Source organism: Helianthus annuus, chromosome 5, assembly GCF_002127325.2.
Source record: "Helianthus annuus cultivar XRQ/B chromosome 5, HanXRQr2.0-SUNRISE, whole genome shotgun sequence".
Classification (NCBI taxonomy): domain Eukaryota; kingdom Viridiplantae; phylum Streptophyta; class Magnoliopsida; order Asterales; family Asteraceae; genus Helianthus; species Helianthus annuus.
The window spans coordinates 133,285,147-133,300,677 of record NC_035437.2 but is presented as its reverse complement, the minus strand read 5'-3'; the positions used below and the strand labels follow the sequence as shown (position 1 = coordinate 133,300,677).

Below are 15,531 nucleotides of genomic sequence, written 5' to 3'. Positions count from 1 at the left end.
GATAGCAACAACACATACAGAAAATTTTTACTTTTTAACTGATCATATGGAATCGAATTATTTTATATGTTTAATGAAAAAAAGAGAAATTAAGAATATCAACGAAAGGCTTTTCTACCATCTTATCTAAATTCACTAGTAGATAAAAGATGTTAGGTGAGAAAAATTTGCACATAAAATTACCACTTTAAGATATGAACGGTAAAATATAGAAATGGGAGTAAGTGGAGGGGGTGGAATGCAAAATAATTGGGTTAGATTTAGGGTAAACCCGATTATAAAATCTGGTGTTATTCGTTTGTCAGACAACCACCGCAGCCGTCAGACATGGCAACTGTTTTTTCCTCCAACTTTAATAAAATCTGGCCTCCCGATTTGGTTAAATCAACGGTGAGTTTGATCAGAAACTAGTTATGGTTTTATTTCAGTTTTTTGTTTTTGTTTTTGTTTTTGCCATAACATAGAATCGGTCTCATCATGTAGGGTGTTGAAGAACGATCGTTGACTGCTCATCGGATTTCGGAAGACCCATCTCGTTTCAGGTAGCTGTTAATCGTATGAATTCTGTATAATTCGTTGAGCTTTAACAAGCTATCCTTTAGATCTATGGCAACATAAGGATGTTTATATTTACTAATCGCCCATATCTTACCAAAGATATTCCTCGTGATTATTAAGAACAACAATCTTGTGGCTGTTTTTTTGATTTAACGCTCTTTGTTGGGATTCAGTCGAATCTGAAAAATTTGGATATTTTTTTGGTAAAGTTAATTAATCAGGATTCATATGTTTTCTATATTTTACATTGATATTCTTTCTGTAGGTGTTTTAATAAAAGTTTTTTCAGTTACACACAAATCTTCAAGAAGTTCATATACATACAACTTGTTGTACAAAGTTTATTCTAATAAAATTTTGTTGGGGCTATCCCCTTGTCATCGAATTAAACACAAGCAACTTCTAAGTATCAAATCAGAAAACTTGAATCAAATTGGCATTGATTTAAAGGGCTTAACAACTTAATTATTTCATTTTTAGGGCAATGGTCATAAGCCATCTCCGTGTGGAGAACCTGAAGGCTGATGATCATAACCATAAAGATGATGGTTAGGGTCAGGTGGCACTACAAGAAAAAATAGCATTAGGGGCGGCATCTTTAGGGTTAATTGCTGCATTTTTTGATAAATAGGTTTAGAGAGTAGTTGAAGTTAGAGGTGCACAAATCGGGTTAGGGTTTGAACCCGAACCGGCTTCAAACTGCTTTGAAGTGAAGCTTAAAAAAGTCATGGATTAATACAGGTTTAGGATGCTAAAACAGGCACCAATGTATTCATCTTTGAAGGACATGATGCACCTGTTCGTTCTATATGCCCGCATAGTAAGGATAACATTCAGGTATGTATGCTCTTCTTCAACATCAAACTTGTTGAACTCAGTTTTATCTTTGAATACTTAAATGTAAAATCCTTTTTTTTTCTATCTAATTTGAAGTGTTTGTCTTGATAGTACATCTTTTCAACTGCTACCAATAGAAAGATCAAGGCATGGTTACATGCTGATCGAGTTTCAAAAATTGATTATGAAACCGATGGTTGTGTCTGGACGAAATGGCATACAATACCGATGGGTCATGTAACGCTTCACATTTCTGTATAATCCATATTTAGACCAAATGGCATACAATACCGATGGGTCATGTAGCATTTTTGTATAATCCATATTTAGACGAAATGGCATACAATATACTGATGGGTCATGTAACGCTTAGCATTTCTGTATAATCCATATTTAGAAAGCTGTCTTTGCATTTATATTTATAGAAACCTGTATTCGTATTTCATTTCCAATATTGTAATCCAAGACTTCGATTATAATAAGAAAATCGTATTTATATCAATCATACTTGTGTTATATGCAATCAATCGTTAAATAATTGTTTATACACAAAACCGAGACTTGTTATACATACATACTATCACTCATACACACACAATACGTAATATATTCATGCGTACACTTCCTATACTTGAAAGCCCCTAAAATATAAACTTTTAACGTAAAATGACAACGTAAAATGACAAACATATGAAAGTTCAGGGGCCATTATGTCAAAAAAAAACAAACTTCGGCTGCCAAACGAACACGCTGCGTGCAGTGGGCAAGGACTTGAAGTCCGCGCGACACGTAGAAGCTTAATCCGCAAGTTTTTTTTTTTTTTTTTGCCTGATGTAACACCTCGGAAATTTGTGTAGAATGATATAATGACACGTGTCTGATAAACTCTCATTTTATGTCACGTTGTTTGGCGAGAGGGACTAAATATGTCAAAACATATGGAAGAATGTCGTGGAAGGACCATTTATGTCAACATGCCAATTTTTGGCCTCTGAGTGACGCCTACGGACCATAAGCCATTCGTGGTTACGGGCCGTAAACTAAATAAATTATTGGCACTTGCAAGCGGTTACGGATCGCAAGACTATAGGTCTTACGGTCTGTATGGGATTCAAAAACCATGGGCGCCTAATGGGCTCACGGACCGTAAGCTCTGGCCCATACGATCCGTAAGCCAGTGAACTGGCAGTTTTTGTTTGGGAGCCAAGGAAGTTTTTGCCCGATCCGGATTTCACTTTTCTTACCTCCTTTCTTCCCCAATTACCTTCATTCTTCAATAAAACTCTAACCTTAATCAACCATTATATAAACAAGTCTTCCACACCTTCATTTCACTTTTCCCACACTTAAATGACTCTCAAAATACTCTCAAGTTACTCAATTTTCAAGTTTAAGGCAGATTATAAACAAGTCTAGAAGTGAGCTTCAAACTCACTTTTCTTTCTCTTCTTCATGAATTCTTGCTTCAAACTCACTGGAACACCTCTAGTAGTGTATCCACAAGTTTACCTTAGTAAACTAGGTTGGGACATCACCATTTTGAGGTCCAAAGTGAGGAATTCATTTTTGTTTTGTTAAACTTTAACTTGTTACAACTTTTCTACATACCTTCTTGGATGATTATAAACCCCATCATGTTCCCAACTAACTTGCATGTTGAGGGACATGATTTGTCGTTCAGAAGCCAACTTTTGATTGTCGTCTTGAACCATGGTCATCTCAGCCGGTAAATCTTCTACATCTTTGGAAGCATCGGATGCAACGGTTTGGAAGTACTTGAGGTCATCCTTAGCTTCTCTTGATGGGCCAGCAATGTCTCACGTTCCTTCCTTCCTCCAACCAACCTCCCTATCCTTAACCAGTGACTCCACGCCCTTCAAACATTTCAGTACCTCAAAACAGTTCAGAATACAGAATGAAGAAACAAGAAGATAACACCACGACAAATGCCAACATGCTTCCTTTTACGACCGCATCCATGGGACCAATGTTCTAGCAACCGTCGTTGGTAGTTAACAGATTATGTTGAACATTTGCTTGTTATGAATACTTGAACCACCGTGTAAAAGGAAAGATAAGTTTTTTAGTATTTGATAATCCATAGTCTGATACAATAAAGGGTGGCAAAATGGGCTGAAAAAAAGGGACTGGGGCAATCCACAAACACTATTTATTTATATCTTTTAGCTTAACCCATATGACCCATTACAGATAGCACATAGCCCAAGCTGACCCATTTGCCACCTCTACAGACATCCGAAAAGACCACGAGATTAGCATACCTCAATAGCAAGTCTGTGAGAACCATGCCAGGAGATGCTATATTAACTCCAACTTTAGACATTTTGCACTCTTTGAATAGTGGTGATTGAAATTGTCTAAGACCATATTTGTTGACTCGTAGCTGCAGTAATCAAGAAAAGTTCACAAAAAATAAGCCATCTTCAGCCAATTTTAAAACAAATACCACCACCATGCGTTAAAATTTTACAAGAATCAACATTTCAAAATCTTGAAACAAATTAATACCACCACCGACAACACCATCCATGTTCGAGCCAACACCATCCATGTTAGAAACATGACCTCCTCCACGCTTGGTTTCCCATGATATGCATTGCTGCACGTGTACACTGTATATATATCCAACCAGATTCATAGAGACAATTTAATAATGTCCAAACCAAAAAAAGATGTCCATTTCAAGTTACAAAATAAACACAAGAAAATGAAACCAGTCAAATAAGTCGATGCGTATTTTATAAGTTGTCTAGTTGAATATAAAGAAAACATGTCATTTAATCATTTTAAGTTATGGAAAAACCTTATTAAACAATCTACTCATACCTTAAAATGTTGAAAGCATCTAGAATATCTCCTTACCTCAATCAACATACCTGCACCCTCATCACAAAAAAAAGAAAGGAAAAGATAATAAAAAAAGGTCTGAAAGAGAAGATATTAGGGTCAATTTCCCTGCAATTTTAGTGTCTTAGCACCAATTCCCTTACACTACTCCTTACCCAATTTCCCAAATTACACCCAACTGTTTAGAAATAACCCTAATCCATGAAATAACAATCAATTATAAATCAATTTTGCATAAAAATAAATCCACTAAAAACAATTTGTTCCAATATTACACTTGCAGACACACATACATATAACCAAATTGAATCTGGCTAGATTAAGGAAGTTAAGAGCCCTAACCTCAAATGTAGAACAATTTCAGATCAATTATCATAATTCTAAGCGATCAATCCTAATCGAAACAACGATAAAAAACAAGAACCATAATCGAAACCAAAGGGTGGAACCTTACTGACCTGCAATCCCGACAGAGGTAGATGGTGGTGGCTCGTTGGTTCGCGTCGGGAGTAAAGCAGAGAGGCTATGCAGTGTGTGGCGGATTTTATGGGATTGGATGGGTTAGGGGAAGATGAAGTGAAGCAGGCGTCTCTTTACTTTCTGTTGGAGAGGCTTAAATGATGGCATTCAATTATGGTGGTGGTGAAAGACGAGCTCTTTTGAGTGAAAGATAGAGATGGAACAAAATGATTAAAAAAAGTAGGTATTTAAACTTGACTTTTTGTCTCCCATCTTAAAATTTCAAAGAAAATTACTTTTTTGTACATGGGAGATGTATTATATAGTATTATAGATTATAGATAAAATGAGTTTTTAAAGGATCGAAAAATATGGTTTACAAGTCAACGAAAACTCGAAAACTTTTATAAAATAAATACAATTATTTATATTTATTTAAAACGTCCAAAACTCGGAAATATTTTATAAAATAAATATAATGGTTTATATTTATTTCAAACGTCGTTAATTCGTATAATATTATAAAATAAATACAATTGTGTATATTTATTTCAAATGTTGTTAAGTCATATATTTTTATAAAATAAATGTAATTATTTATATTTATTTTAAATGTCTACTCAAAGTACGACACATTGTCGTAAGATTATAACAAGCGATATTATTAACCGACTAGTTCCGATAACAACGAGCTTATTTGTGTGTATATATATATATATATATATATTTATTTACGTCTTACGGAACTACAACGGTATATTACCTTATTATATACGACATTTCGAATACGTACCGTTATCCATCTACGTATTTCTATTCACGATGACTTACACGATTTCGTAAATATATTTATATTTATCAATATATAAATATATATATATATATATATTCTAAATCACTAGGAAAACTAAGTCGTTTCCGAGACTTAGTTTTATCCCGATTATAAACAGGATCAAATAACCATAGATTGGTTATTCCAAGTGAAGATAATAACACCTTCATAGAATTGTTGGTTGACGATTCGATAGAGCTCGGACACGTAGTTTAACTACGTCGTATGTAGAAACTTATAAGTATTTCCTTGGTAGGAATGTCATAGGTTGCATTCTAGCAAGTTCACGTTCTTGGAACGACATTACGGAATCACATTAAGCTAACTTTGCACTTGATATCGAGGTGAGTTCATAACCCTCACTTTTATGGTTTTACATTTTTATAGATGTTTTCGGGGGTGGAAAGACATGCAAGTTATGCAAAAGTAAACTATATTTCGATGAACGAAAACTCATATTTCTAAACCATTTTGCAATAGAATTTCAACGAACTCAAACGGTTTACGAAATGTACATGTTAAACATACCGGTTTTACAAAACACACGCGTATTTACAAAACGTGCATGATTTTCATGACTAATGAAGGGATTGTCCTAGTTACAACAATGGGACTAGGTTGTTTGCTCACGAACAACGGGACAACCCAGTGAGTTAAAGTCCCCCTTCTCTATTAAATGTTTACAGTTTTATAACTCTTGGGGGAAATACAAGTTTTCGATGGTATGTTTTAGCTAGGGAGTGAACTATTAGATCGTGTGAGACAAAGGTCTCTCTTAAGCTCCATTAATATTTTGTAAGACTGTGGAACAAGAGGGGTAGATCTATCGGGTGTAGCGAGCCCCACTCATGGTTCCTTGTGTGGCCGCATGTAGTGCTTTTTTTTGTCCTAGTCGGGTGGACCGGAGGAAATCGTCTAAGGTTGACTGCTTCCTACGTCATCACACATATTAATGTCTTAGCTACACATTAATGATCCGGTTCATAGACGCTTTACATACCCGTTTTTGATACTCGGATTTTCAAAAGTTTTTAAGATTCATTTGATGCAAACTCACAAACACATGAATTTACAAACTATGGTGACGTTTTCAACTTATGTACAAGTAAGGGGACTGGTTGGTCCTGCTTACAAAGTCTCTTTTGGGCTAGGCCCATTCTCACTCGTGCAAGGCACAAAGACTATCGTGGGCTAGACTCATAGTTTTCATATGACATGCCGAGAAAAATGATTTTTTTATGTTTTCCTTAACAACTTTTAAACCGGTTAACAAAAACATTTATTCTAAATCTTTTTCAAAACAAACTATGAACTCGCCAACTTTATGTTGATTTTTCGCATGTTCTTTCTCAGGTTGCATTTTCGCAACTATGGAATGGTTGGAATAGGAGAACCCTTGGGGATTCGAGTACTTAGCGGGCGTTCAACTGTTTAGAAGTCTTAGCTCAAATACTTCCGCTGTGCAATGAAGATACCGGTCAGATCACACCAAACTCTGAGGCTGTGACATAAACAAAGGAGCCAAAGGTTAGGTCCCGACCAAGGGTAGGGGAAGACTAAATTGACTTTGATTCTACAACTTAACAGGAGAAGCGCTAGAGGCAATGTTAGCAACAACCAGAGGGTTAGTAACTTCAACACACCTTTCACCGTTGAAACCACAGAGGCAAAAGGAATAGAGACATTGGTGGGGACCTTAAACAATTTATCATGTTTTAAAAGAAATGCAGGAGAAGGGAGGAGAAGAAACACGGGCAAGGAAACACGCGTTATAAAATAAACAACAAAGTCATAAAACATAAGTAGAGTACATATACCCAATAATTCACTAAAACAGGTTGTGAAACCAGGCTTACAGAGGGTTTAGAACTCCTCAAATGCTTGGACAATGAACCCTTGCTGGCAACAACGGCGGTCTCCGATACTGTTCGGGAGGGGGCTCGGATCTTTGATTACTTACTGGCACTACTAAGACGGGAGCATATGCTCCGACCCTCGATTGCCGGCTTCCTAGCAATGACAACTGTAGCAGTAGATTCAGGCTTCCTCTTTCGAGATAAAGGAATCTCTTATTCATCTTCCTCGTTGCTCAACTCCTCTACGTGGGGATAATTGTAGGAATCTTCAAAGACCTGCCGATTGAGGGGGTCCCATTGTTGGGAGCAACGTCGGCAATGGGATCTGTAGAGGGACCGCCACCATCATACAGAAATGACACACCCTTAACATCCGCATGTAGCAAGTTCCACATGGACATCTCTATAAGACAAACAACAAACAATCAGCCTTAACACCGAAATCCCAACAAGGCATATCAAGCACACATACACACAAAAAAGATAAGGGAAAAGAATGCCACGTACTAAAACCATCTAAAACTGCCCTGGATGGCGAGAAGAAACATGGCTCAACCCTCCCATGGCCAAAAGCCCCTCAAAAAATTGAAAGCGCGTGTGGGGTTCTCACACATCAGCTTCTATAGTGAACCATTGGCAACAGACACTGAAGGGGCTTCATCCTCTATAGCACGAGAGGGGTCCCGAGATAGCTATCCTTTCTTTTCTCGAATGTAAACCAATCACTATTCGCCCTCAGACGATAGAAGAGATGAAACAAAGGTACCAATGAGGCACCATTAAAAGCGGCATATGTAAGTTGAAAATGAACGATTCTTAAAAAGGCCATGGGAAGAACTTGAGAGAAATGGATCCCATAATATTTAAGCAACTCCATCTTAAAGGACGAAATAGGATAACGAACTCCACAAAATGAAAATGAAGGAGTATACACCACCATGCGTTTGGAGGAATAGGTCGTCGATTCTGATGGTCCCGGGAAGTGAGGTGATGTGCGTTAGGTGTAATATATTTTAGATGTATATTTTAAGCCCTTTTTACACTTTTTAGCCAAGTTTTAAATTTATAAAACACGATATTTACTAACACTAAACACACATATGGGCAAGTGCACCCATCGTGGGCGTAGTATAGTGTTGGTAAGATACCGAGGTCGGCCAAGGACACAAGAGCTTTTAGTACCGGTTTATCCTCAACGTCTAATCAAATCAAAAAGTTAGAAAAAGGTTTTTAAACTATGAAAATAAAACTAACTAAAATGCTGAAAAATAAAATAAAATAAAAAACAGATAGACAAGATGAATCACTTGGATCCGACTCGTGTGTAGTATAACCTTTGATTATTTTCGCACTTTTGCACTTATTTAAGAGATTATCTTAGTTATTGTAGTAGGCCCCTCTTTTGAAGGCGACGTTACCCTCAACCCAGTAGTTTGAGTCAGCAAGGTTACAATCCTAAAGGGTTGGATTATTGAAAGATAATTAATTAAGTTATTAATGCATAATGTGGTAGGCCCCTCTTTTGAAGGCGACGTTACCCACAGCTAAGTAGTCTGAGTCAGCAGGGATACAGTCCTAAGTAGCTGGGTTAAAGTTTTAATAGTAGTTTAACTTATGAGGGGATCAAAGAGTTTGGACCCCCGCCATCCAATACCTTTGGGTATTGAAGGAGGTCCTACTAAATTTGATCCAGGTCCTTTGCAAGATCTATACACTGAACAATGGCAAGACTCTTACCAAACCATTCCCTTAACCCCCGACCAGGTAGCCAACATACCTCTATATAGACCGTGGATATATGAATGGTGAAAATCTTTTATTTTATATAGACAGTAAAATAATGCCAAGACACCACGGACAAACGATAAGGAAGAATCACCTTCAACATAAGAAACTAGTAATTAAAGTCATTAATACAAAACCAATTAAAAAGTGCAAAAGATTAAAAATAAAAAGTATTACACTAAACACTTGTCTTCACCAAGTGATGTAAGAGACTTAGGCAAACATGGCATTTGATTGTCAAGAACTCTTACGATCAATCTTGGATCCTGAGACGACTCACACACTCTACGATGGACAATGGATGATGGTGGTGGATGATGGTGTTATGGTGGTGGTGGGTGAAGTGTGAGAGAGGTGGTGTGCCAAGGGATGAGTTGCAAGAGCTCCAAACACTTCTATTTATAGGCTGAACAGAAGCTCGGGCACGGCCCCGTGTCCGCTGGGCACGGCCCTGTGTCCATACGAATCTCTCTCTTCATTAATTGCAATTCGAAATTCCAATAAATGTGTCTGCAGGAAGCTGACCACGCCCTGTGTCCGCTGGGCACGGCCCCGTGGTGGGCAACAGAAGCTTCTATGAGTTTGTCTTTTCTGCTGACCTTTGGGCGCGGCCCCGTGCTCACTGAGCACGGGGCGTGTTCAGTCTTTTGTTTTCTTTGTTTTGCTCGGGAAGATGCTGTTGGGAGGTCGGGCATGCCACTTTTGTTCCTTTTCTTGTATTTATATTAGATTTAGCTGTCTTTTTGTTTCTTTTGTTAATTTGAGCTCATTTAATCCTGAAAATACAAAAGGAAGACAAAACCACACTTTTTCCAACATTAGTACTAAAAAAGGGTTAGTTTTATGCCACAATTGATGTAATTTATATGTTGCATTTTGTGCACATCAAATACCCCCACACTTGAATCTTTGCTTGTCCTCAAGCAAAACTCTTAATAATGTGGCTTTTTCACTCCCAAATGGAATGGGTAGAAGAGAAAGTTTTTTGGGCTTGTCATAGAGTGTCGGGATTTCCAAGATTCTTTATTTAGGTTTTATTTTTATTTATTTACAATCCTATTCGTCATGATTTATTAAAAACGTTTCATAAGATAAATTACTTATTAGGGCATAACATACCTTTTTAAAATTCCATTTATATACAAGTTCACATACCTCACGGGGAATCACTCAACACTCGGCCGAAGGTGTATTTTTAGTGAATCACTCGAGAGCGGCATGGAACTTACTCCTACCATAAGCTTGCCAAGCAATCAATCCTCCTCCTTTTTAACTATATACCTTTGTAAATATCAAGAGGACTTTTGGGTGAAGGGTTAGGCTTGGGCTAAAGGTGGGTAGTTGGGTTAGTGGTTAGTAAAATTGCGAAAGGCGTAACAAACGTCGGTTTTTTGAAAGACTTTTTATTTTTTTGTCACATTTTTATTTATTTTGATGAACCATTTGTTTCAAACAAAGTTATTTTTGATGAACTTGTTTGTTTATTTGGTTTCATCAATATATATATATATATATATATATATATATATATATAATTTTTTTAGGGCAAGTCATTAGAAAACAGAACGTTGTTACTAAAAGAAAGGGGTAAAAATAAAAAGGTTTAGGAGGGTAAAAGGGTGATTGTTTTGGGTTAAGAAATGAAAAGGTTTAGGCTCAAAGGGGTTGACTAGGGAGATTTTGGGTAGGTGGTAAAAAAAAAAGAAAAATAATGGTGTAGAAAGAAAAAGGGTTAGTCCTAATGCCTCCATCATTTACTTACTCGGGTTTAAGTTGGTAAGGACCGGGAATGTATTATTGTGGCAAGTTCTAGAGTCGTACGAACCAAGCGGCTATTCACACAAGAAACGAAAATGAGTATTTAGTGTAAAGATATGTATTTGTATGCTCGATAAAGGCTCAAAACTCACTTTTGTGGGAAAGGGTTTTTATGTGATCAAGTATATATAATCAAATTTTAACTAAGTTTGTCATGCCGTTTCATAATTTTCTTATGTTGGTTCTTTTTATCACGATGCTATCGGTAGTAAACTTGTAAAAATATAACCTTGTTAGAACTTGAATTCCCAACTTAAACTTAAACAAGTAAAAAAAAGGAAAATTTTTGAAAAAACAATTGGGGTGATTAGCGGTTCCAATAGAGTTTTGTGTAAGGCTTGTTATTAGGACTTGCAAGATTCAAGGTTTTAGCATCCCCCACACTTAAATTACACATTGTCCTCAATGTGTCCCAAAAATAAGTTTTTAGGTTGATTGAATGTGTAAAACGGTGTTAAAAGCAAAATTTTATGTTATTGGCATCCTGGACATGGCCCCATGTTGGATGGACACAACCCCGTGTGCAACTGCCAGTAACGAAAACTTACAGAAGGTGGACACGGGGGCGTGTTGGCTGGGCACGACCCCGTGTCTGGCAAAAATCTGCAGAATTTAAACAAACAGCAGGTCTGGGAGGTGGGCACAGGGGCGTGTCGGCCGGACACGACCCCGTGTGGGCAGTCTACAAGGTTGAAAAACAGGTTTCTTTCTCCGGTTTTCCTGCCCCGGCTTTAGTAGTACTAATGTTTAGCACTTCTAAGCCTCGTATGTACCTATTTTATCAATAAATACCACACCAAACAATACCAAACTGTAGGGTCGTATTCTGACCCGAATGAGTCTATCAGAGGAGTATCAATCAGTTACAGGTGCGGAAAACAAGTAACCAACGTAGAAACAGCTAGATCTTCACTTAAATCACACTTTTGATTGATATTACAGCGTTTACATCCAAATCTCACACCGGCAGCACCTTGGTATGGAAAACAAGAACACTACTAACTGATTTCGCTCATGTTGCATATATATAGTATAGGCATTTCGCTCATATTGACATGATGTCCATAAAAGCGAAACCCTATGGTCCATATAAGCGAAACCTCTTGTCAATGACCCTATGAGCGAAATCACAAGCTAAAACACATACACTCGCATATTTTCTCGTAAAACATGCCCTAATCTAACATTCTAAGACTCAGACTCGATACAAGACGAAGTCGACAGATGTAGTGCACCAACAGACTCCCCCTCAGATGTTGACGAGTCTTAAGTGTCGAGTCTTCGCATCTTCAGTCTTGATCTGTCTCTGGGCTTCACTCTCTCAATCTTTTCTTGCAGGACTTCAGACTCCCCCTTGCGATATGCTGGCATGTCACACCCCCAAAATCCACCTGCGGAGTATCACCGCTTGGGAGCGTGACTGACCAGGATCAACCCACCAATCGTGTAGAACATGTAATCAATAAGTAAAAGTAATTGCCATTAAGCCAAACCAAATCCATATGAAAGGTGTTTCAAAACACAAGTAAGTTATCACTGTTTAGCGGAAGCGTATAATTAAAGCCCATGATAATAAAGTATCAAATGTCATAAGTGTTTAACAAAACAATCACGATCCAAGCCCACAACGACCAGCTCCTCCCTGTGCAAGCTCCATGTATCTAACGACCTGCAAGGCATGTAACAGAGGATCAACAACTAGTTGAGCGAGTTCACAGAAAGTAAGTGCGTAATAGAAAGTTAGTTGGTAACATGTGGCTCTACTGGGCCGATAGTACGTTCTATAGGTGGGGGCTTCCCATGTTGTATAACCACTAGACTATTAGTAACCAAAGGTGTTCTGCATATCCCGAGAACAGTAATACGTACAAGTTTACGTAGGTTTTACGTAAGTAATCCTTCACAACCGAGGATAGGGGTACGCGGGGGTTTACGTAGGTTTTACGTAAGTGCCTGACACAACCGAGGCAGTAGTGAGTATCTGTTCACGTAGGTTTTACGTGAGTGTCCTTCGCAACCTGAGGACAGTGAGCAATACAAGTATACGTAGGTTTTACGTATGTGTCCTGCACAACCGAGGACGATGGTATGGTAGTCTAGTAATAGTGTCCATATGAATCTATTCAACCTTATCCTTTCAATCCCATTCCCAAGCCCTGGGAATCCCATGCCTTAGTAAGAGTGTGAACTCACCTTGGTTTGCTCGGTATGCTAAGTAAGTGCTCACAATTAATCAATCACGTCCTAAATACGCACGTATGCATAATCAGTTTATATCCAAGTTGTTCACGTATAGGCATAATCACAGAAGTACTAGCATGTATCCGTTATCACATAAGTCATGCACATCACTTAACATCAGTTAAATAATCCAGTTAACATTTAACAGAGTTAAATCATGTTACTGTGCAAAGTATTCAAATTGGCGAAACACAGATTTTGGCGAAACACATAATTGACGAGACACGTTCTGTTTCGCCAACTACCCTTGGCGAAACACCCACTCTAATTCGTCAACATATCCTTGGCGAAACACATTCTGTTTCGTCAAGATCCCCTTTGACGAAACAAAACCCTGATTCGTCAATTGCCTTTGGCGAAATAAAATCCAGTTTCGTCAAAATCAACACAGAAAACAAAATAAATTCCTAACTAAATTCTTTAGGCCGCCCACTACTACCAATTAGAAAATTTGGCTGCCCAAACCTCATGATTGGACCGCTTAATAACATTAATCAAATAAAGTGGGATGGTCACGTGCAAGTTAGCCATCGTTTGGTTGCCTAGCACTATTGGGCCGAAGGCCACAACCAATGGCTCTTGGTTGACCGCCCAACCCCACCAATCAAAGATCACACACATGACCCCTCCCTTGCAATCCTACTAACTTTGATCTTGAACCCTACACCAACAGACATGTTGCCAGCCGCCAATTCCACATGCAACATTCATATAATCACATGCAAATTCAAAAACATGTTGGCTGACAAACACAGGCAATGCACTGCACATTAGACATTTAATGTATTTGAGTGTGCTATGCCCTTAATTTCGATTGGACCAACTTTGACCTGGCCGCCATTTTCCCCCAATTGCATACAGACTCGCAAATTCCAATTATCTACAACAAATAATTCGTGTGCACTACTAGCATGATGGGCGGCAATATTCATGACCACCTCTTGGTGTCATTGGACCAAATTAAATGGTGGGTTTGACTTCTACATATTAATAATCATATTAATGAATATTGTAAGGAACAATTGTGATATCGATGCTACTCGGAGCAGTGTTATTGAACCGAAAGGGATCAACAGTAGCCGTCACATATCATGACATTTATCATCACATGCACAAGTAGGGGTATTATTCAAATAAACATTTTAACACACAATCGGATAATAATAATATGCACTAACCACGATGAACAAAGAAGTAATTCTGATCGTTCTTTGAGGCTTTACTAAGTCGCAAGGCTGCCGCTAGTGGGGGAGGAGTCTAGGGTTTCAATCTTTTGGTAACTGTTCCCTAGATCTAATATATATTTAACGCAAACAAATTTGGGCCGTAATTGGGCTTTGGCGGTTTTGGCGAATCAAGGCTCGGCGAAACACATATGTTTCGTCGAGTCGGTTAAATGGCGAATAAAATTCTGTTTCGTCGGGCATTACGTGATTTAGTCTAAGTGCTTTGTAATAATCTAATATTATATCTACAACATCACGTAATCACATATATGCACCATGACAATACGTTTTATTAAAACATAACGCGTACAATTGCAAGTCCAACCAGTCAAACAACTAACAGTCAAGTCAACGCGTAATAAATGCGAAAGTGGAAGTCGGAAACTTGAGTTGTCACATTATCCCCAACTTGAAAGAAATTTCGTCCCGAAATTTGGTACATACCCACTGAGGGAGCTAGATAGGTTTCATCGTTCACTGGTTTTCCTGGGGTGTCACATCCTCCCCCCGTTGATCTGGAATTTCGTCCCGAAATTCCGTAGTAGTAGCTTCAACCTCAGTAGTGGTTGTATTGGTTTCGAATAACTGGGGATACTTTTCTGTCATCTGGTCTTCGCGTTCCCAGGTGTACTCTGGGCCACGACGGGAGTTCCAACGAACTCGAACAAGAGGGATTCTCTTGCTTTTGAGGACCTTAACATCCCGGTCCGTGATTTCAACTGGCTCCTCGACGAACTGCAACCGCTCGTCGATAGTGAGTTCCTTAAAAGGAACTATGAGGGTCTCATCTGACAGGCACTTCTTCAGATTCGACACGTGAAATACATTGTGAACTGCACCGAGTTCAGCTGGTAGGTTTAGTCTGTAGGCTACCTTGCCTATTCTTTCAGTGATTTCGAACGGTCCAACATACCGTGGATTGAGCTTGCCTCGTTTACCAAATCTAACCACACCCTTCCAGGGTGAGACTTTTAATAAAACCCGGTCCCCGACCTGAAATTCCAACGGTTTCCTACGCTTATCCGCGTAGGCTTTCTGACGGTCGCGTGCT

General features: G+C 38.4%; 1 protein-coding gene and 1 long non-coding RNA gene across 2 annotated transcripts; one reads left to right on the top strand and one right to left on the bottom strand.

The window, feature by feature from the left end:
* The first annotated feature begins 264 nt into the window (after positions 1-264).
* LOC110941333 lies at positions 265-1,897 on the top strand. Its single transcript, XM_022182958.1, has 4 exons — positions 265-390; positions 484-542; positions 1,300-1,395; positions 1,507-1,897. The coding sequence occupies exons 1-4, from the start codon at positions 328-330 to the stop codon at positions 1,634-1,636; spliced, it is 348 nt and encodes a 115-aa protein (XP_022038650.1). The 5' UTR covers positions 265-327; the 3' UTR covers positions 1,637-1,897.
* On the bottom strand, positions 1,527-4,921 carry LOC118492339. Its single transcript, XR_004893264.1, has 5 exons — positions 4,722-4,921; positions 4,243-4,292; positions 3,925-4,028; positions 3,678-3,799; positions 1,527-3,444 (listed from the first exon to the last, which is right to left on the bottom strand). It is a non-coding gene; the product is annotated as an uncharacterized LOC118492339 (long non-coding RNA).
* Positions 4,922-15,531: the final 10,610 nt, after the last annotated feature.